Source organism: Siphateles boraxobius, unplaced genomic scaffold (genome assembly GCF_051911475.1).
Source record: "Siphateles boraxobius isolate OS27281-9 unplaced genomic scaffold, OSU_SipBor_1 1, whole genome shotgun sequence".
Taxonomy (NCBI): Eukaryota; Metazoa; Chordata; class Actinopteri; order Cypriniformes; family Leuciscidae; genus Siphateles; species Siphateles boraxobius.
This window is the reverse complement of record NW_027508699.1, coordinates 6,989,417-7,011,761: the sequence shown is the minus strand read 5'-3', so window position 1 is coordinate 7,011,761 and position 22,345 is coordinate 6,989,417. Positions and strand designations below refer to the sequence as shown.

The following is a 22,345-nucleotide window of genomic DNA, read 5'->3' as shown; positions in this document are numbered from 1 at the left end:
ACGCTTGAACACTAGGGCCAAATAGAGGAAATACGTCAAGCAAGTAAACAAGTTGTCAAGTGCAAAGACCACAAGTGTGGGTATTTGGACAAGGCATATTTCTAATATACCAAGTGGTATTTGATGTTAAGCGTATCCCAGCATTCATCATGTTCAGGAAATGTCTTTGAAACTTTCCAGTGTAAGTTCAATTAATTAGATGTTACACACATAATTTGATTGTAAAGTGTAAAGTGTTAATGTTTTTGTATTTAGATGAATTCACATCCTCATGTTGGGTATAACCCGTCCTTTATATTTTCCTTATAATCAATTCCATATCTTAATAAAAACAATTCTCTCCATCGAAGACCTCATATTACAGCAAAGTGGAGAGAAATCTAGTTTATTTTTCAACAAATATGACTGAAATCATGGTTTTGTAAAAACTGTCAGCAGTTTTTCCGAGAAAAAAAAGGAAATGTATTCATTAATAAAAATCATTATAAGAAAATTCACTAAAAATACTGTGTATTAAAATATTATTTTCTTATAGCCTCAGTTTTTCAACCATTAATTCGTTTGTTCTCAATGTAACATTTTTGGAGTAGTCTTCAATGCTGCCTAACAACGACATTAGACAAACTTTAACCCTTATACATGTCTCTTTACAACCCAAAACTCAACAGGGCAGAAATACAGGGCATGCCATAGGCTACATATCATCACTGACTCAGCAACTCATTCGTTGATTCATGTTCATTCTGCATTTGGTTAATTTCTGCACCATTAGTGCTCGTCTGCCCCTCAGTCACTTTTACAACCCATTCCACTTACATCACTTATTCTATCCATCTTGAAACCGAAGCAGTTTTTCCGTTTTTCTCTATGTTTGGGGGGTTGTTTTTTGCGTGAATTAGACTGATCTCCTGATGACGGCCGCTGTCTCGCGCCTTTGACGCTCGTGTCCAGCTCTTGCGGCTCTTTCGCTGCGCGCGACTTGTTCACTTGTTCTTCGGTTCCATTCCCCACCGGTCGTGTGCTCCTGTTCTCTACCGGGAGAGCTTTTGTGGACTGCAATTTAAAAATAAATGAAAGATTCCGTGAAAGAGAACATTTAGGCTACTTTTAACCGAAGAAACAGCTGGTATTCGTTTGCTTTAAATGTAACCTGCTCTGTCATCCTATGCAATAAAGAAAAAAGAAAAAAAAAGAAAAAAAGGAAATGTTTAGGCTATATCTCTTTATATCGCGTATAGGCTATACAAAGAGGTAAAATAACAACATTTGCAGCAACTTTCTTCACCAACATAACGTGCATAAAAATCCACAAACCTTGTTCTGGACTGTTGTGAGTGGTTTTGCGTAAAGTGACAGACTGACCATGAACAGTCCGCAGATGAGTGTGTAAATCATATCCATCCCAGCGACAAATCGCAGTAATGCAAACGGTCCGGATCACACTGTTTTATAATCCAGCTATGATGTCATGGTGATTTAAATAATAGTGTCATTTCCTTTTAATGCTTTAGTGCCATTAGCTCCTTTTCTCTCTTTAGCCCATGTAATTTCTCATCGAACTAATGCATATATAAGCAAAAAATAAAAAAATAAAAACATAAATAATAATACTAATAAAAAAGTTGTTTAAGGTTAAAGTAGATTAGAAAAAATATAAATCCCACACTCTACTCAAACTTGCACCGTTACAATAAATATTTATTGGCGATGTTTCGGTCACTTGACCCGTATAAGCCGTGGAACTTTTAGAAGTGTGAGTGATTTCATGTTTTTTTCATCTTATATTGAACTTTTTTTCTAAAACCAACTTTTCACATAATTTTTTATTTATTTAAGTTGTGTTATTAGAAGTTGAATTAAAATATAACTATTAGGCTACTTATTTTACATAATTGCTTAAATAAAAACTAGTTAGATTATATTTGCATCAGTACACTATCCTCACACATTGATTCTGACTTACGACTACATTAGTAACTTCGAGCCTGTGTGCGCAACAAAACTACAGTTCCCATGATGGAACGAAAGCGCTTTATTTATAGGACCCGGAAGAGATGCGCAGTTGGTGCAATTGGTGTTGTTGTTCGGAGCTGTTCAGTGAAATTTAGCAACCGATACAGACAGCAGATATAGACGGTGAGTAGTTATTCCTGTATGTTTATGTTTAGTTACGTAGTTGTCCATTGGGACACAGGTTTATTTTATTGAAAGATACTGAGAGTTTATGAGGGTCAAGTAGCTTAGCTCGTTGTAAAGGAATAGTGTGCCTCACACACTGTGAAATGAGTAAACCCGTTCTGTAATACACCGTTTTGAACTAAAATATTTTATTATTTAAAACGCAGTAAGTTATGAGTAAATTTTTCTGGATCTTTTTTTTCAAGGGAAGCTTTTAAGTGAATGACATTACTATTAAGTGTATGGCATGATTCAGGCTTTTAAGAATATGTGCAAACAGCCTGTGAAAGTTACTAGAATTATAATATCATAATTATGGTCAACGCAGAACGTTCTGTCAAGATATGAGAAATATGAGCTATGTAAGGGGGTTTCTTCAACTACTCATTTTATATCCCGTGGTTGATTTTTTTAAAACTGTATCTGCTTTCAAATCTTTATGTACAGATTTTAAAACAATTATGCCAGGCAGGCCCAAAGTTCAAATCTTAAATTATAATTATTAATGTACGTTTTTAAAGCTAGGATGATAAATAAATAGTGAAAAAACAAAGACGATCACAAAAACAAATAGAATATTGTGTAAATGTTATTTATGTCCATTTTGACAAGTACAACTTTTTTTTTTGCATTGTTTGTTTTTCAAGTTCTCTTACGAGAGTACTCTCGTGTTGCGTAAGCTATCTTATGCTACGGGGAAAAACCCTTTTCTCGACGATACTGAAGCCAAAAATTATCCTTAATTTTGTATTAATTTAAAAGGAATTGCTGCAGCACAGAGCAGACCTAGGCAATGCAGCTCACGCGCCTATTGGTTGCTCTGCGGCAACTGCTGCAGCCTATCGATGGACTATTTGTGACGTAAGCACCAATGAAGGCGCGGGCGCCCTTGCGCGTCAGGTCCCGCCAGAATGAGCGTGGTTATGTCTGTAAGCCGAGTCCAGATAGGATGTATTTTGATTTTTCACCTCTTCAGCGAATACACCACATTGCTGAATCTTTGGAGAAGCCTGCACCGTTGAAAAAAGCCTTTTCAGCAGGACGAGACATCTATTTGCAGATCAGGAGTTGGCCATCTTCGCCAGGGTTCTTTCTGCGCTATCCAGCGCTCATATCCTTTCGTTATTGCATTGGGGCAAACTCACTTCACTAAAAGAGCTGAGGTGTTGTTCCAAATGCCTCGTTTCACCAAATGCGGCTCTTGCAGAGCCCCTCTCAGCGACAGGGACCGCAATATCCTGTGTGTTTCCTGCCTGGGACCACGCCGACCTCACGCTTTCCCAAGGCGGCTGCCCGGAATGCGATGACATGGCTATATTGACCCTGCGGGCTCGACTAGCCACTTTCAACGTGGACACCACTCCTCCGTCTCTCCTGTCTGGGCCGCGGCGTTCTCAGAGAGCTCCGGAGGCCATTCCCGTGAGCGAATGCACGCCGGTCATCTCCCCGTCTGCATCGCCGTCTGGTCCCCCCGCCTCGAACACGGCCGCCCAGCCTCCGTCTGCTGCCCTCGTGTATCTTGAGTCGGAAGAGGACAGCTGCTCTCTGGCCGCTTCACAAAGCGAAGGTTGGTCAGGCTCCAATCCGGACCCCGCCCCTTCCCTGCAAGAGTCGAGCGGCGTGCGGGCCAACATCGACGCCGAACTGCTTCGCAGCACTCGTCACCAAGGCCGTGGAAGTCCTCGGCCTCGATTGGTCGCTGCCCGAGAAACCCGCACCCAGCAGGCTGGACGGCTGTTTCCTGCCCGGTCGCCGCTCGACGGCTCAGACGAGGCCCGCTCCCTTCCTGCTAGAACTGCATGAAGAGCTATCTAAGAGCTGGAAGGTGCCATTTTCTGCCAGGCTGCGGTCTTCTGTCTCTTCGACGCTCTCCGTTGTGGACGGCGCGAAAGACAAAGGCTACCTCTTCATCCCTCCAGTCGAGGAACTTGTAGCCACTCACTTATGCCCGCCTTCCGCTGGATGGCTGTCTAAACACGCTCTGCCCTCGAAAGCCTGCAGGACTACTTCGGCTCTCATTGGTCGCGCCTACGCCGCCGCCGGCAGGCCGCTTCAGCGCTTCACTCTATGGCTGTGCTTCAAATTTACCAGGCCAACCTTCTCTGCACTACGGACGAGGCGGGCCCGAATCCTTTTTTTTTGGATTTTGGGTTTTGCTGAACACTTCACGGTGGTGCAAAAGACGTCGAATGCCATCATGCGACACTTCATCCCCAGGCGCTCCAGCTCCGCGACAGGTGAATAATCCCAGAGTGCAGTCTGGACAATGGGGCGGGGCGACACTTTTAGGCCGCCCACACCCGATTTTATTGGTTTATAATACAGCAATCTTAAGCCCCGTTCACACTAAAAGCGACTTTGTCGCTGCATGTCGCCAGTGGCTGGCGATGAGGTCGCTAGTGGGCGTTCCCACTACTGGTTGCCTTTATGAATGACATCCAATGATGTGGAGAAGGATCATGCGCGCTCCGCTCCTATTGGTTGTCGCTCCTATTGGTTGTCGCCGAAAGTCGCTCTTAATTTGCATAAAGTTAAACAGATCTCAACTTTATCGCGTCGCCAGACACGCCCCATCCGGTAGCCAACGGTCGCGACCGTGCGTGTCGCCGGAAGTCGCCCGCTCACCATTGAAAATGAATGGTATCGTGTCGCTTGGAATGTAGCTTTATTGGCATAGACGCTTGATGCACGAGCATGCGCATTCCTTTATTTACAAGTCTATGGTACGAGTTTAGGAATGATCTACAACGCTGTTTGGCCGTAATCAGAGCCGTTAAATATGATTTATTAAGTGATAACCATGGCGATTTCAGTAACGATCAATTGGATAATGTTTTGATGAACTTACGAATCAAGTTAAGGTAGATGAAGTTACTGTCAAAATTCATTCATATAGTGCTCAATTCACATCGTTACAAATCAGCTTTACAAAAAGTCATATTATAAGCTTTAATATTGAGCCGTTTTATGGCTTGGCGATATCACAAAATATGTTGCTGATAAATGATACACTGTTTGAGATTTAGCCTAGCTGAACCATATTAATTTACCCTGCAGATAAGTCAGTGCCACTTTTGGTGGGCAATGAGCATGACTGCATGAAATTACTGGCATATCAAAGGAGAGATAATTTCTATATAGGCTGATTTAGACAATATTTTTCCGAATGTCATGCAGGGCTCCGTAATTTTACATCATTCGTTTATGCTTCTTCATTTTTCCATTAGGATCAAACACGAAAATAAACACAAACTTGGGATTTTACACAAATTATGATAATTCCCTGTATTTCAGTAAAACATCGGATAAATCCGAAAGTGTGTTTTATTTTATTTTAAAGCAAAACCACGGTGGCAAATAAGACAATAATAATAGCATACAAGCCCTGGCCATTGGGTTTTGTGCGTACAATGGGAATAAAAGTCCGTGCAGCGCAGCAATGTGAATTTTTATTTATTTAAATACATAAAAAAATATATATAAAAATAAAATTTTTATATATATATATATATATATATATAAAAATTTTATTAATACAGATGTTATGTCGATCCATAGCAAATATTATAATGTATGTGCTCAAGAGCGTATTTAAGCAATATGCCCAGTACATATTCATATTAGAGCCCGACCGATATGGATTTTTGGGGGCCGATACCGATATTAGGGAGTAAAAAAAGCCCGATACCGATATATCGGCCGATATTATTTATGTGTATATTATAATACAGTAGCAATATTATTTATGTGTATTATAGTACAGTATACCAGTCAAAAGTTTGGACACTTTCCTATTGGTGTGTACAAACTTTTGATGGGTACTTTACACAGTAGCTATAAACAGAATAAATATATTTTATAAACACGTTTTGCAATGATCACTCAAATGTGGTAATCATACACTTGTGTGACACAGATATGTAATGGAGGCAGGGGGAATGATAGAATGAGAATTATACAGCTGAGCTGTAACCAAACTAGTTTGCATTGCATGTTATATTATATTATATTCTAAATACTGTTGCATAATCTTCACTAACGACGACTTTGTCTTTTAATTTAGTCATAACTTGTTTCAATAAATATATAAAAAGTGTCACTGACAAAACCTTATTATCTTCTATTTTTACTCTTAATTCCTCTAATCTCTACCAGTGGAGGAAGAACTCAGATCTTTTTACTAAAGTAAAATGAATAATATCATAATGAAAACGTTTTTAATTACATATGTACAGTACTTTTATACTATTTTAAATAATTAGTAAGCAAAATGTACTAAACGTGAAACTAGGCTACTCTTAATGCAAAATGGCCCTATATAAAGTGTTATAATTATATACATTTTTGGAATATTGCTTGATGTTGTAACGTAGCGTTATCAGGCAGAATGAGCTTTAACACGGTGTCTACACCGGACGCGGCCGTTACTGCTCGCGTCGCAACAGCTGTTTACCCTAGACAAAGCAGAATCAGTTTACTGTCGGAGATCGCTCGCGCCACGCATTTTAATCAATGTTTCATCAACCAATTGCCTTAATAAATAAGAAGAAGGCCTAAATATAGCAGACAATATAATCAGGACTTCTCAGCTGCGCGCTTGCAATAGTCACAAGCTCACACAATACGTGACAGAGGCTTGTAGCGGAGAAATCAATTCTGTGAATTACACTGCGCAAATCACAAGTAGGCTACTACCCACCGGATGAAGAAGGGTTGGCTCTCAGTCTCCACAGGCTACATAAAATATTCATTTTATTTTATTTTATTTTTCGTGTTTGCATTTATGAGGAAAAAACAATGTTACAGACGCGACAGTTCAGCACTACGGACGTGAGCGCTCTGAAAGCGGCACTAATGCTTTGAAACTTTCACATAGACATCAAACAGAAAGCACAAAACCTTTCGTTTCAAAGTGAATTTCGTTTTGTATTAATTGTAACTTAATTTTAATCAATGTTTCATCAGCCATTTGCCTGGATTTAATTTATAAGAAGTAAATTTAGCAGACGATAGATAATCTCGACACAGAGGCGCCTGCGGGTGAACTGGAGCTCGTCTCATGAACCGAAACTCAGCGTATAGACCTGAGAATTGAAATATATCTATATTGAAATGTCTACTTTTAAACAGAACAATTCAAAACGAAAGACAGACAGACTCATGTAATCGTATGAAATGTGCATTTCTCTCTGGCGCACGCTCACTGAAGATCGCGAGTCAGCATCGTCAACTTCATCTTTGGCTGACACTGACTGAAAACACTTGTTTATTAATAAACAATTAAAAGGTCCTTTTAAAAGCCTTTTAAAAGCTCCTTGCTATATTTGTTGTATTCATAATCATTATTTTTGCCTTGTGTTCTTGTGACAGCTTTTAGGTGCTTTATTGGCAGCGCCACCCTTACATGAATCACCGTACCCGCATTTTTTAATATATTCATTTATCGGCCATTATAAATGCCCATACCGATAGTTAGGAAAATGCCTAAAATCGGCCGATAATATCGGCCCGCCGATATATCGGTCGGGCTCTAATTCATATCTCTTCTCCGCTGGGTATTTTATTATATTATAATTGCACAGATTTAAAGCAGTGTTGTTTTTTATACAGCTAGTCTATATGTGATTTAATATTTGAAACCATTTTTATCCCGTAGCCTACATACGATGATTAAAACATGAACACGCAATTTGATGGTGGATGAATAAAGAATTGGATTTTTAATACCTGATGTCACAGTCACAGATAGACAGTCGTACATGCTAACCGATTGACCCTATTAGAAAACACGAATCTTTAAAAACTATAGCGGGCTTTACAGAACAAATAGCCCCTTATATTGTATGAACAGATAAACGACCAGGAAACATGTTTGCCATTAAACATTTTATTTGCACTTTGTAACATAATGCAAGCATTGGACAACAAATCTCGTTAAAAAATGACAACAAAAAACGGTCGTGCTTTAGAATTTAAAATCAGCTGCTTACATTCTTACAGTGAATTATCATAATTTGCGTAAAATCCCGAGTTTGTGTTGATCCACCAATCCTGATAGAAATATGAACAAGCCAAGTGAATGACGCGCTAATGTAAAACATCTCCCTGAAGTACAGGTGCCGCCACCAAGCGTTCGTTTTTTTTAAACAATAACTTCATCTATTCTGTGTCTTACGTATAATAAAGTATTAGCCAATAGATATTAACAAAAATTTCCATGGTAAACCGATAATAAGATACGATTGAAGTTAGCATTTAATATTTCTTTAATACGGCCAAATCATTCACACAATCGTACATAAAAGAATGCGCATGCTCAGACCTGAATCGTCTACACCAATAAGATTGCGGTATCATAAACCAATTAGATTGGGTGTGGGCGGAGCGACACGTGTCGCCCCGCCTAAAAGTGTCGCCCCGCACCATCGTCCAGACTGCACTCTGGGGTACTACCGACAGGTCACTCAAAAAAGCAGCCGCCTAGCCGGATTTTCCCCGTAGCGTAAACTAGCTTACGCAACACTCGTTCCCTCATCTAGAGCAGTGTTTACCAAACCTGTCCTGAAGGACCACCAACACTGCATGTTTTCTTTGTCTCCCTAATCAAACACACCTGATTCAACTCATCAGATCATTAGCCCATGTGATAATGAGCTGATGAGTTGAATCAGATGTGTGTGATTTGGGAGACAAAGAAAACGTGTCGTGTTGGTGGTCCTTCAGGACAGGTTTGGGAAACACTGATCTAGAGAGAACCGAGGTTACGTTAGTAACCGAATGTCGATTTTTTTCAACCTGTTTACTTCGTAGAAGTAAATCTATTTTATACATTTTATATAGCAGTTAAGTTTCGAACTTTAAACAGTTCTTTAAAAACAGTTGTTTTGTCTAACTTCAAGGCCATCATTAGCAAACACTTTGATTCCAATTTGTCGCCATTTTAGACCAATTACACTTTATTTTAAGGTGTCCTTATTACAGTGTAGTTATACATTTACGTACAGAGTTATATTAGTTAACTACATGTGCTTACTGTAGGTTTAGTTTTGACTTAGGATTAGTTGCATGTAATTATGCATAATTTATAGTTATTACTATAGTAACATTTGTAACAATAAAGTGTTACCCACTTTTGCTTAAATTAATTTATATGTCATTTGCATCACAGCATGTTATCATTAACAAAAATTGGTTGGTTCCAATAATTAAAAGTTAATGGACTTCATCAAATTAAGTCCACAGGGCCAAAAGTGCCCATAGTTGTAGAAATGCATATACAAAATTGTTGTTTTTTCTGAAACATCAAGTCGGTCATTCATTTTTTAATTTTTTTTTTTATATATACAAGACGTAGTAAGTCAAGTGTTGATTATATTTGGTAATTATTGATATGTAAAGACAAAAGCTGTTCTGTTAACCTGATGTAACCACCGACTGTTAATTCTCTGCAGAGATTATGGCGTCTTCTCCTAAAGTAAAGAGAACCACTAAACCCAGAGGTGCACAAAATCTCCCCAGATCCCAGAAGGATGCGTATGCCAGACTTCTGAATCAGCATCAGAATGGCAAGTTTCGTTCTTACTTGCAAGACTTTGCAAAGCAGCAGGCGGAGGAGAACATGAGGACACCAGTTAGCAGATCTGTGAATGATGTAAACAGGAGAAAAAAAGGCAATTCGGAATCATCTTATTCTGGTGATAGCTTATCCTCTCAGCAGAGTAGACCGATGGCTGACACTTCCAACTATTTGCACACGGACAAAAAAATCCATCAGGCAGCGTGCGCTGATGACCAGGACATGAAGCCTGGCATGCTGGAAAAGCATGCCACAATGGAGTCACATAAGGCTGCTGCACCCAGAAAGGTACCCTCAAAACAGCAAGTGGAGAGAAGTGAAAAAGACATCAAAGGGAGCACAAGTCTAGTGGGATCTGAGGAATGTGACGCTCAACAGTTGAGCGGTTCATGTGGGGAGGAAAAAGCAAAGAAAAAATCAAAGAAGAGGAGATCAAAAAGAAATTTGGAGAAAAAAGACACGGGGGCATCATGTGGTCCTGAAGTTGATGCCATTGTTGCTGGGAAATTACCAAATAAAAACGTCAAAGCTCCTCAAGGTATTTAGTGAAGTAAAGAGCCAGTCTTTTAAAACCAAGCCTTATTTAAGCCATAAATGCATTTAATTTATTTGACTTAGTGTGTCAATGCCGTTTCATGTTGACTTTTATAGTTTGTCCAAGATCAAAGATTTTTTTTTAATTTGGATTAAAGGGATAGTTCACCCAAAAATGAAAATTCTGTCAGTATTTACTCACCCTCATGTTCTTACAACCCCATAAGACCTTCGTTCATCTTTGGAACATGAATTAAGATACTTTTGATTAAATCTGAGAGCTGGATCACTCCTCCATAAGGGATTGACACTTGCCAGCCCCGAAAAGTTATTAAAGATATCGTTAAAATAGTCCAAGTGACTACAGTGGCTCAATCTTAAGTTTATCAAGCGACGAGAATATTTTTTGTGCGCAAAAACAAACAAAAATAACGACTTTATTTCAACTATTCAATTCCTTCTCTGTGGGCCTCTTGTCAGTTAAAGTAGTGTGATTGCGTAGAGCTACGTCACACGTAGGCTAACTATTGGCCGACGCTGGTCATGTGTGTGATGCGTGTGACGTACAACAACAGAAGCTTACGCTATTACACTAGTGAACTGACTCGAGGCCCACAGAGAAAGAAATCTCTACATAAAAGGAGATATTCTGAAAAATGTCTTGGTTTTTTTTTGTCCATACAATGGAAGTCAGTGGTCACCATTGTCCAAACCAACATTTTCCAAAATGTCGTTTTTTGTGTTCTGTTGAAAAATAGAAATGCATACAGGTTTGGAACAACATGAGGGTTAGTAAATAACAGAAATACATTTTTGTCTTTTAGAGACACAAGAAATCCTTTGACTTTAGTGTTAATGTTGAAATAGGTGGTTGGGTGGGACATACCAAAGGGTTTAATGGCCTATAAGCCTTTAAGGCGCCATTAAAACTTGACTGAACTTTTTTGGTCAGATCTATCATACCCAGCTGTGGCCCTCTTTAGTTGAAGATCTGTCAGACTCACCATTGAAAACGGAAGAGGGGTGTCTGACATTTCTCTCTGATTCTCTTTCATGCAAGATCACTGCGCTTGTGATCATTTTGAGATGCAAATCGTGGAGTAATTTTACCCAGTCAATGTGTGTGAGGGTGTCTTTGTCTTTTCTGTATTTGTTGTAAAAAGTAGCCGCTCATGTGTAGCTTTAAAAAAAATGTGAAAAACATAGATTTAACCAACAGTTCTTCCTCTGCTTTCTCTTGTGTGTTCAAGAGAACAATATGTTTTCCCATAAAAAGATACACATTTTCAAAAGCATATCCTATATCTGTAAAGTTAAATTATCTATTTTACTATACAGATCAGTTTACTAAATAGGATACACATTTCAAAATTACATCTTTTGAAGCTACACATGAACACATGGCTTCAAATCTAATAGATGTGGAACAAGTAAAAAAATCCTTGGTGTCTTAAAAAAACATCATGTCTACATGACTAGATTTAGTTTAATTCCAAATCTAAATAAACATCATTGTAATTTTTTTTTGCACATGAGCTATAATTTCATCTTTGTTTTCACAGCACCAAAAGAAAGTTTACATCAAAAGGACAAAGATAAATACACTAAAGATTGTAGAGGCTCCCGGAAGCTACTGTTCGAGGAGTACATGTTCACAGAGGATGTGTCTGCAGGCCTAAAGAGAGGAGAACTCATTCAGGTGAATTTAATACATGCAAACTTATTCGTCTGTGTAGTTCAAGCCAAAGGAGTGACAACAGCCTGCAGTGTGACATGCCTAACTTAATCTAAAATATAATTTTTTAATGCTTTTTTATTTTATACATAAATTGTATAATATGAAATGTATATTATAATATAATTTATTGTATTAAATTACTTACTAACCCTAATTGAGAGCATATGTGGAATATTTGTAATTTTAAGATTAATTTGTGAAACAACATTTTGTTGTTAATAAAAAATGGTGGGAAACAATTTTTAATCTTCAAAAAAGTTATTGTTTGTCAACTAACCTTTACTACTTACTGAATACTGTGCATTATGCTCATACTGTATACCGCTGTCTGCTATTTTTCTTAAATGAATCAGTATAACAATATTTTCTTTATTTTTAGGCCCTATAGTCAAGTCATGCCACCTTTATTTATATAGCGCTTTTTACAATACAGATTGTTTCAAAGCAGCTTTAAAGTAATAATAGAAAATTAATGCAACAAAGATTGTTTTGGCTGTACAGCAGCTCTAGAAGAAAGTCATTTGATCCTTATGTACATTTTTTCTTGATTCATTTCCGTTGTAAAAATCATTAGTTATTAACTTTGGGGCTGCTTACACAACACCGTTTTCAACTGAAAACGGAAAACTTTTAATGCGTTCTTGGCTGTTCATTTACACGACAACAGAGTTTTGGTTGCCTGAGAATGCAAACTTTGAAGTAGGCTTCTAAGTGCAAGTTTTTGAAAATGGGTTCTGAAAGCGATACCATTATCATCACCATGTAAACTTAAACAAAGTTGTGTTTGGTCGTGTAGTTTATTTTTACAAAGTGACATTGCCAATTTCCTGTCTAGCATGCATAATACCAACGTTTTAGTCGTTTCCACAGATGCGTGTGAACTGGAATCATTTTGATAACATTTTCATCTGTACAGAGGAAGTACAATGCAAATACAAAAAATCTGTTTATTATTTTGGCCGGTAAAAAATATGCTTGGCTGATGGATTTTTTCATCTACCAGTCCCCGTGGCAGGGGAGCCAAAAAGTTAATTTCGGACCCTGGGGCAGGGAGCTGACGCCCATGGGGTCTGGAAGAGGAAAAGTGCTCTTTTGTCGATTATTTTTGTTTTTATTTGGTTCGCTATAACAGCAGTCAATTGCATGGGTGCCTGAACTCGAATGGGCCCATAGTTTGCAATTGCAACATCTGCTCCAACAGCCGTAACTAAACAGGGTGTTTATAGTGAACACCCTTCCTGGATGATCAGGATTGCGCAGGTTCCAGCGTTATCTTAGGCCAGGGTCCCTGGCGCTTAAGCCCAATTTATACTTCTGCGTTGTGTGCACGAGTCGTTGTGACGTAAAAATCAAAACTATTTATGGTTTTTAAATATAAACAGATTAAATATATTTTCATAAATGCTTCAAACTTTTTTTTCCATATTTTTTCGTTTTTCAAACATATTTAGTCACTTAATTTTAAAATTCTTATCGTTACCCACCCAATTTTATTATCATAGTATAAAATATACAGTAGTCAACATTTGAAGTGGATCAAAACCTTTCATCAAAGTTACAGATGAATTTTGACAATACCCGTTCTTGTCTTAGGATAACTTTGATGAACTTTTTTGATCTACTTCAAATGTTGACCACTGTAATATTTGGAGGGCTTTCTTTCATGTTTGACGTCTTTTAAATAATTCAAAATTAAAATAACAAGTGGACTTATTGTACATGGGCTTATTACGAATTCTTATTGAGTGAAATCTCAAAATGGAAAACTATTTAAACAGTCATCAAATTTAAAATATTTAAATGTCCTTCTCTTTAAGGGAGCACTGAGGATAAACCCTAAGAAGTACAAGGAAGCTTTTGTCCCATCTCCTGTGAGTATTTTTTTCACCTTTACACATACTACATTCACAGTATAACCTGAAGTTGAGCATACTATCGAATGGTTGCTGGAATAAACATGATTCTCATTCAAAAGTAACTGACCAAATCTTTTTGAATAGTAGTAGTTGTTGCTTTGTCATTGTCCTGATTCTGATTACGTGTAACTCTCTTTTGTGATGTAAGTTGCAATTGTAAAGTTGAATTTTTTCTGCAGGATGGGTCAGCCGATATATTTCTAGATGGAATTGCAGCTCGTAACAGGGCTCTCAATGGAGATGTTGTTGTGGTGAAAGTTCTCCCCCCTGAACAGTGGAAGGTACTTTATCAAAATTTACATATCATAAATACAGCTGTGTATTGGTTGTGAGATAAATTTTGTGTTTTGCAAAGTTTGCTGCTTCAGTATTTGTAGATTATTTTTTCACGTTTCTATGGTATACTGAAAACAGTAAGCGTCTTTAAAAGTTTTAAAGGCTTTTATTGGCAAAAACATTCAAAGAGTCAATATTTACAGCGTTGACCCTTCTTCTTCAAAACCTCTGCAATTCGCTCTGGCATGCTGGATGTCAGCTTCTGGGCCGAATCCTGACGGATGGCGATCTATTCTTGCCTTATTAGTAATAGTTGATCACAATTTGTGGGCTTCTGCATGTCCTTCTCTCTTGGGATTAAGATTACATTGAAATTTTCAATCGGTGGCTAGGCAACTCCCCGGGAATGTTCTCAGAGCCACTTTATTATAACTCTTGCCTTGTGACATGGTGCTCCATCATGTTGAAAATGCACAGATCATCACCAGGATTGCTCCTGGATCATTGGGACAAGTTGCTCTTGTAGGAAGTTTTGATACCATTCTTTATTCATGTTAGTGCTTTTGGGCAGAATTGTGAGAGAGCCCACTCCCTTGGATGAAAAGTAACCCCACACATGGATGGTCTCATAATGATTAGCTGTTGGCACGACACAGGACTCATGGTAGTGTTCACCTTTTCTTCTCCAGACAATTATTTTTCCAGATGTCCCAAACAATCCGAAGGGTGCTTTATCAGAGAAAATAACTTGGCACCAGTCTTCTGCTGTCCAATCCTTGTACTTCCAGCAGAATTTCAGTCTGTTCTTGATCTTTTTCTTGGAGTGGCTTCTTGCTGGACACTCTGGGGCATCCTGAAGCCTTCTTCACTGCAGTTGAACCTCTGTTCTTGAAGTTATTGATGATCCTGTAAATGTCTTTCCACATCTTTCTCTGGAGGTAACCATTGCTACCACTTAAACACAATGATCGGAAGCACTTCTTCCCTCCTTTTAATGGCAATCAGTTTTCTCTTATAATCCGATCAGAATGATAGTGATTTCCCCTAGTACTTGTTTACACATTTTTCCATGTGCTGATGATATGATTAGTGGAATTATCTTAGCTGTAACACACACACACACACTAACACTATATATGTTTATACAGTGGATATAAGTCTTCACACCCCTGTTAAAACAGCTGTTTTTTGCGATGTAAAAAATAAAGATAAATCATATCTGGACTTGTGCACTTTTAATCTAAAAATTACAACCCATGCAATGCCACAGAAAACCAAAATGACATATTTCTGAAAAAAAGGAGAAAAATAAAAACTTAAAATAACCTTACTGCATGAGTGTGCACTACCTTTTATAATAGGTATGTAGATGTGTTCAGAATTAACAAATCATCAAGCTCTTGAAATAGTACACACCTGTTTTCACCTGAAGTGACTGATAAATTCCAAATAGATCTCAGCTGTTCTTGGAAATTTATTCTGCAATCTAATGGTTGCATTCTACTACATGAGCCATGGGTTACAAATAGCTTGCGTAGCATCAATGGGATCTCATAGTTGATAGCTACAGTATTACTCATTGTTGATAGCTATTGTGAGGGCTATAGAACATTTCCAACGGCATTAGATATACTATGGAACGCAGTGAAGTATGGCACAACAGTGACATCATCAAGAACAATACTGAATCTTCTAGCCAATATTGTTAAAGGTGTGTTTGGCACAAAAACAACACATCAGATCTGGAACATTGCTGATAGACTCTGTACAAACAGACTGAGTGCTGCAATACAATCAAAGGTTTCTTCAAATAAGCATTACTTCAGGGTCAGAACAGTATACTTAAAGTTTTAGAGGACATATTACGTACTAGAATATCACAAATATCTCAGTTAATTAGAGGTTCAATAAGCTGCATGTATGATAAATATAAAAGATGTAGCAAAGACTTTTTAAAAAGGTATTTGGTGGCATAATGCATGTCATGCTGCATGCCAACTTCTGTATGCTTGTTATTTATATGTCTATGCTCTATGACTTTTTAGTACAGCAGACCAAATAGATGTTAGCTTTTTGAATTCTGTAGCTATATAAACATTCTGTATATCAGAATTGGCAACAAAGCTAAAGCTTTAATTAGGGTAGATGTGTGCATGTGTGGGCAGTTGTGTGTCAGGAAATCTAAACTGCTGCTAGGCAATTTTTGTCAAGATGAAAATAATCAGCTTTGTAAATAATCTGCAGCATAGGAAAGCAATTAAACATGAGAAAATTTAGCTATTACACCCTAAAGGCACATATTTCTTCTTAGTGATAACCTTACATGACTCTGCAAATCTATCATCTGAAATCCAAATAAGAGAAAGGATCAAAACCAAGAGTCTGCCTGACTGTTCTTTCAAAGTGCCAACAGAGGAATTAAAACAAAATCTTAGGTCCTCATAATGGCTGATATTTAACGTCCAAAATTTAAAGGTCCAAAGTTGCGTTATTAAAGCCATAAGGAGCACAGTTTTTTCAGTATGTTAGCTTTTCACACCGTATTTCACATTTTCAGCGGAGGGAGAGTCAACTTGGGTAGCTGCTACTACTTGGTTAGATGTTATCATGGCAACTGTACACATTGTAAATGAAAACAAATACAGAAGTAGAAAATGAATTGGAGACAGAAAACCCATGTCTTGGAAAGTCTGTTGAAATCTGGAGTCTACGTGGAGAAGGTATTCTCCATAATAAAAAATTTATCGTAATTTGTCTAGGCAGAAGCCAATGTGTATAATGATGTGACACTTTAGTATGACATTTAAAATTAATTTGTACAACTTGCATGTTACGTTAGTAAGCTAAAAGTAAAGTGATTGTCTTAATTCATTGTAAGCAGAGACTTAAAAAAAAAAAATATATATATATATATATATATATATTTATATATAGCTAAAGTTGACTAAAAAGAGGAATAAAAAAATCATCTTTTGGAAATTTATCTTAAAGGTTGGATTTTTCCTCATTTTTTAAATTAAGGTATTAAAGGATTAGTTCACCTCAAAATGAAAATTTCTTAATAATTTACTCACCCCAATGCCATCCAAGATGGAAAGATTTCTGGATTTTTCTTCGAATAATGGACTTCAATGACAACCACTGTTTTGAAGTCCAAATCAATGCAGTTTCAAAGGTCTTTGAAGTGCTTGAAACGGCTGTGCACGATTGCAGCTGATGAAGAGAGTCTTATCTAGCGAAACGGTCAATAAATAAATAAAAAAAAAATATATATATATACTTTTTAACTACAATTGTTCGGATTGAGCTGATCTGCAACCCGCCGGGAACTACGTCATCACGTTGAAAGGTCATGTCATGGGCCTACTTCCGCTGGCGCCCGCGAAATGGACATGACCTTTCAACGTGATGACGTAGTTCCTGGCGCGTTGCAGATCAGCTCAAGCCGCACAATTGTAGTTAAAAAGTGTGTGTGTATATATGTATATATGTGTATATATATAATTATATAATATATATTATATAATATATATATTTTTTTTTTTTTGAAAATTGCCTATTTTTTCGCTAGACAAGACCTTCCTCCTCATCTGCGATAGTGCACAGTCCGCTGAAGCACTTGAAAGACCTTTGAAACTGCATTGATTTGGACCATTGCAGTCCATTATTCGAAGAAAAATCCAGAAATGTTTTCCTCAAAAAACTTAATTTCTCTTCCACCGAGGAAAGAAAGACATGGATATCTTGGATTGCATTGGGGTGAGTCAATTATTAGGAAATTTTAATTTTGAGGTGAACTTATCCTTTAATGACACCAATTTTCTTTGTGAATGAATAATGTATCTTAAATAAATAAAAGTTCTTCCTTAAAATGCAGGTTCCATAAGTCAGGACACCCCTATGTTAAATACCCATAGAGGCAGGCAGATTTTTATTTTTAAAGGCCAGTAATTTCATGGATCCAGGATACTATGCATCCTGAAAAAGTTCCCTTGGCCTTTAGAATTAAAAAAGCCCCACATCATCACATTCCCTTCACCATACAGGCCTTGACATTAACTTTTTGAGGCACTTGTCCTTCGGACTTTTAACTACTTTGGACAAGTAAATTTATGTTTCACTTGTCCATGCACAAAAGTCACTTGTCCGAGTTTATCAATTTGCAAGTCCTGTCACTTTAAACATCAAGCGCAAGAAAACTGGAACTTGCGCACTGTTTTCTGTCAGCCTTTCTAAACCGTATTTTTGTCCCGCCAAAGCCTTATTTGACCGGTGAGTGATGTGATGTAGTTGAGTGACTGCTGCGTTTGATAAACTGAGAGAACGAGCAGAGTGAGTGAAAGCCCTGGCGCGCACACTCTCACCGTCTCAAACTGTCTTGCTCTCTCTCCCTCCCTCGCGCATATTAAAGGTCCCATTCTTCATGTTTTTTTGAAGCTTTGATTGTGTTTACAGAGTGCAATATAACAAGTGTTCATGTTTCGCGTGTAAAAAAGTCTCTAATGTTTGATACGGCCAATCTATGTACGTTATGACAACAAATGACGATGCGTAAAATGTGTAATGCTTTAGCGTAAGCTAGATACATGTACAATCAGAATTGGTTTTACTACCATGGTTAGTGAACCGTTTCATAAACTAGGAATTGTGTTCGGAAGAATAGTACATCATGAAACCTAAAACATATCCAATAAAAGATGCTAACTATGTTTTTGTGTATGGCCTACCGGTAACGTTAGCCTTGTGTCCATTGCTAACATGCTAAGGTGTTCATGTTATTGACCAACGAGGAAGAACGCCGTTGCATTGGCTATATTGTATTTTTCGGTAAAAATAGTAAATTGTTCCCGTGAATGTGGTACATTTTGTATGTAGTATATATGAGGTATGTGGGGGCAACAATGTATTATATTCTATGTAAAACAATACCTTTCTTCAGAGGCTAACTTTACTGGGTCTGTACCTGGTTTAGCTCTGATTTAATCCTATTTTAGATATTACTCTGATGTAATAATCATTATTATCTGTAATAAATTGAGTAAATTATAACAGAAAAAAGATGTATTGTTATTGGAATATTCTACTTAGCAGATCATCTTTTATGAAAACGTCATGGTGACATTTGATTGTTTATTACCTTGAGACATTTGAGTGAACGTTGTTGACCAACCGTGTATGGTATGATTATTATTTTGAGCTTTTGCGAACTAATCAATTATATTGTTCATGAACGTGTTTTCATAACAATACAATCATAGGTGGATACAGTAAACACATAAACAAAGTTTTATACTACCCCCCTTTTCCCCTCACACATAAGAGTAATTTACTCAAATGTCTTTCCTTCCATATATTTGAAATGACTTGCAGATTTATAACTTTATTACCTCTGAAGACATTTTGGCTGTACACCAAAGATCTGTGCGGCAGATGCTCCTTTAGTTATGAACAGCTCGTGCATGCTTGCGTGTGGTCCATGAGCGTGCACAACTCTGGTTGCAGTTTCGCTTGTCGCCAGAGGTGGCGTAGTTCTGCAAAAACTCAGAGACTTGCGCTTTGCACCTTTAACATGGACAAACGGTGCATAATATAATTACGTATTAGCTAATTTGCATAATTACCCAAACAGTTCTAAACATTGGGTATAGCCAGGTGAAAATGTCTTGTTGAATCTTGTTGACATATAACAGTAAACTATTTAATATTAAGGTCTGAATGGAACCCATTTAGGCTACCCATGAACATTATTGCAGGAAGAAGTACTTTAGAAACCAGCCTTTATTAATTATTATGGCAGAGATGGGGTTTGGGGCTGGGGCCGTGGGAATGTTTCTGGGGGATGAGTCTGAGGGAAGAACAGGAGACAGGTACGGGTAAGGAGAATGCAGAAGACAAAAGGTAGGTGAAATAAATAGTGTCTGGATCAAAAAATCTAATTACGTACACAATGCACTCAATGCCCAAACCCCATCTCTGCAATAATAATTAATAAAGGCTGGTTTCTAAAGTACTTCTTCCTGCATTAATGTTCATGGGTAGCCTAAATGGGTTCCATTCAGACCTTAATATTAAATAGTTTACTGTTATATGTCAACAAGATTCAACAAGACATTTTCAGAACTGTTTGGGTAATTATGCAAATGAGCTAATACGTAATTATATTATGCACCGTTTGTCCATGTTAACAAACAATTTCAAAAAACTTGTAATACATTTTTTGTTTGTCTTGATGTAAATAATCAACTCAGTGACCTTTAATGAATTGAGTTGACTGAATATCTTTGAGAATACACGATGGTAAAAAGGTCGGAAAAATAACGTTGACTTATCTTCTCTGAAAAGCGTTCCACACATTCAGATGACATAAACCACCCTTTCAATAAACAAATAAACAAAATCTATCCAGTGATGAAATGTTTTCTGTGTTGACACAAATCTTGTGCAATGTCCTAAACTGCCGGGATAATCACACAATGTGTGCCGTGGTCCGTTAATGACACGTCCGATTCGCGAACTAATGACTCCTTTAAACCGACTCACTTTAATGAATGGTTAAAACAACTGAACTCAAGAGACATCGGAATCGGAAACACTATACAATAAGGTTCCATTTATTAAAGTCTAGTTAACTGATTAGTTAAAATTCTATTAATATTAGTTTCTATGCGGATTTACTCCATGACAAAAAAAACCCCCAGTCATTCTAGAATGATTCATTCTTTCCAAATTGAGCTATTAAAGTCATCTGGTGAAATTGTTTTTATATCGCATTATTACATGGCTTGGTTGAATTCTAATGTAGAATGCGGCCTGTTATGTAAGCAATAAGGTACGAGAGGCTGTGCTGTATCGTGAATGGTCTGGGAATGCCCCGTCACGTGATGTGAATTTAGCCCGTGGGGGAAAACATTGCCTTGGCGCTCATTGAAATACACGCGACAATCATGCCGAAGAGGTGCCGTGTCGTTTTCTGTACCGCCAATAAACAAACAAATTATGAATTGAAGTTCTACATCCTTCCTAATAAACACACAGAACCGGAAAGGAGGACAAAATGGCTACAACAATAAATAGTAGTGTAATAATTCTGTGATGTTCTGTAATACCTCTATAGTTCTTCTATAACGTTAGTATGTCCCAAAATACTATAGTATTCCTATAGGATTACTATAATATTTTGTCATAAAATACTACAAGATTCCTATAGTTGTTTTTCATAAGGGATGTCTCATTCACATTAGCGTTTTCAGCTGAAGGCTCGCTTTATAGGCCAATCGCCACGGTCTACACTCAATACAGACTGCAGTCTGTGAGTTAGGATAACTGTCAGCACAGTCCCTCGGCAACCTCGTACTACTGATCACCGTTTTACAAAAGGATTAATAGTTTGGAGTGAAGTAGGGCTGCAACAACTAATCGATAAAATCGATTATAATCGTTTATGAAAATCGTTGTCAACGAATGTCATTATCGATTAGTTGGTCTGCTTACGTCACGGGGAGCGTTTACTGGTACGCACACACACGCAAGGTCTCTCTCCCTCAGGCGCTCTGCCGAGCGCGCGCGCTACACGGTTTGGAGCAGTCTCTGTCTCGCATGCACGCTCTTGCTTGCGCGCTCTAGATTTCGGGAGTTTGAACTAATTCGCGGGCATCAGGGAGCCGCAATCAATATGCGGGAGACTCCCGGGACTTCCGGGATGTCTGTATTTTGTCTCGAGCATCAGGTTGTGCAATCAGTTCGCTCGCAACGTAAGTGATGGATTAAAATAGCGCTACCGCAGAAATAGGTTAAATTAAAACGGTGTTTACAAAGTGAAGCATTAAATACAAAGGCAGTTAATAACAGCAGCAGTAAAATATTGTTTTTTAGTCACTGTACTCAGTGGTTTTCAGCTAATGCTTGTGCACTAATGCATAATTTCTCCTGTCCTTTACTCAAGCCTGTTAGCTTGCTGGGTAACGTTACCTCCATTCCGTTCTCTTTTTATACCTTTCGTCTACTAAGTTTTAATTGTTTTTCAAACGCGATCTACTGCGGCTCTACATTCACACAATTGTTTTCAGTCTTTCTATATTTATTTAATCAATTTATCCTTATATTATATTCTTTTATATATTATATATA

General features: G+C 37.7%; 1 protein-coding gene across 1 annotated transcript in view; it reads left to right on the top strand.

Annotated features, from left to right (window-relative positions):
* The first annotated feature begins 2,038 nt into the window (after window positions 1-2,038).
* Window positions 2,039-22,345, top strand: part of dis3l2 (DIS3 like 3'-5' exoribonuclease 2) — a 69,517-nt gene continuing 49,210 nt past the window's right edge. The window contains exons 1-5 of the mRNA XM_077248630.1: window positions 2,039-2,136; window positions 9,630-10,292; window positions 11,851-11,987; window positions 13,844-13,897; window positions 14,122-14,223. Of these exons, the coding sequence (XP_077104745.1) occupies window positions 9,635-10,292; window positions 11,851-11,987; window positions 13,844-13,897; window positions 14,122-14,223 (951 nt within the window). The 5' untranslated portion in view covers window positions 2,039-2,136; window positions 9,630-9,634. The remainder of the gene's footprint in view (window positions 2,137-9,629; window positions 10,293-11,850; window positions 11,988-13,843; window positions 13,898-14,121; window positions 14,224-22,345) is intronic.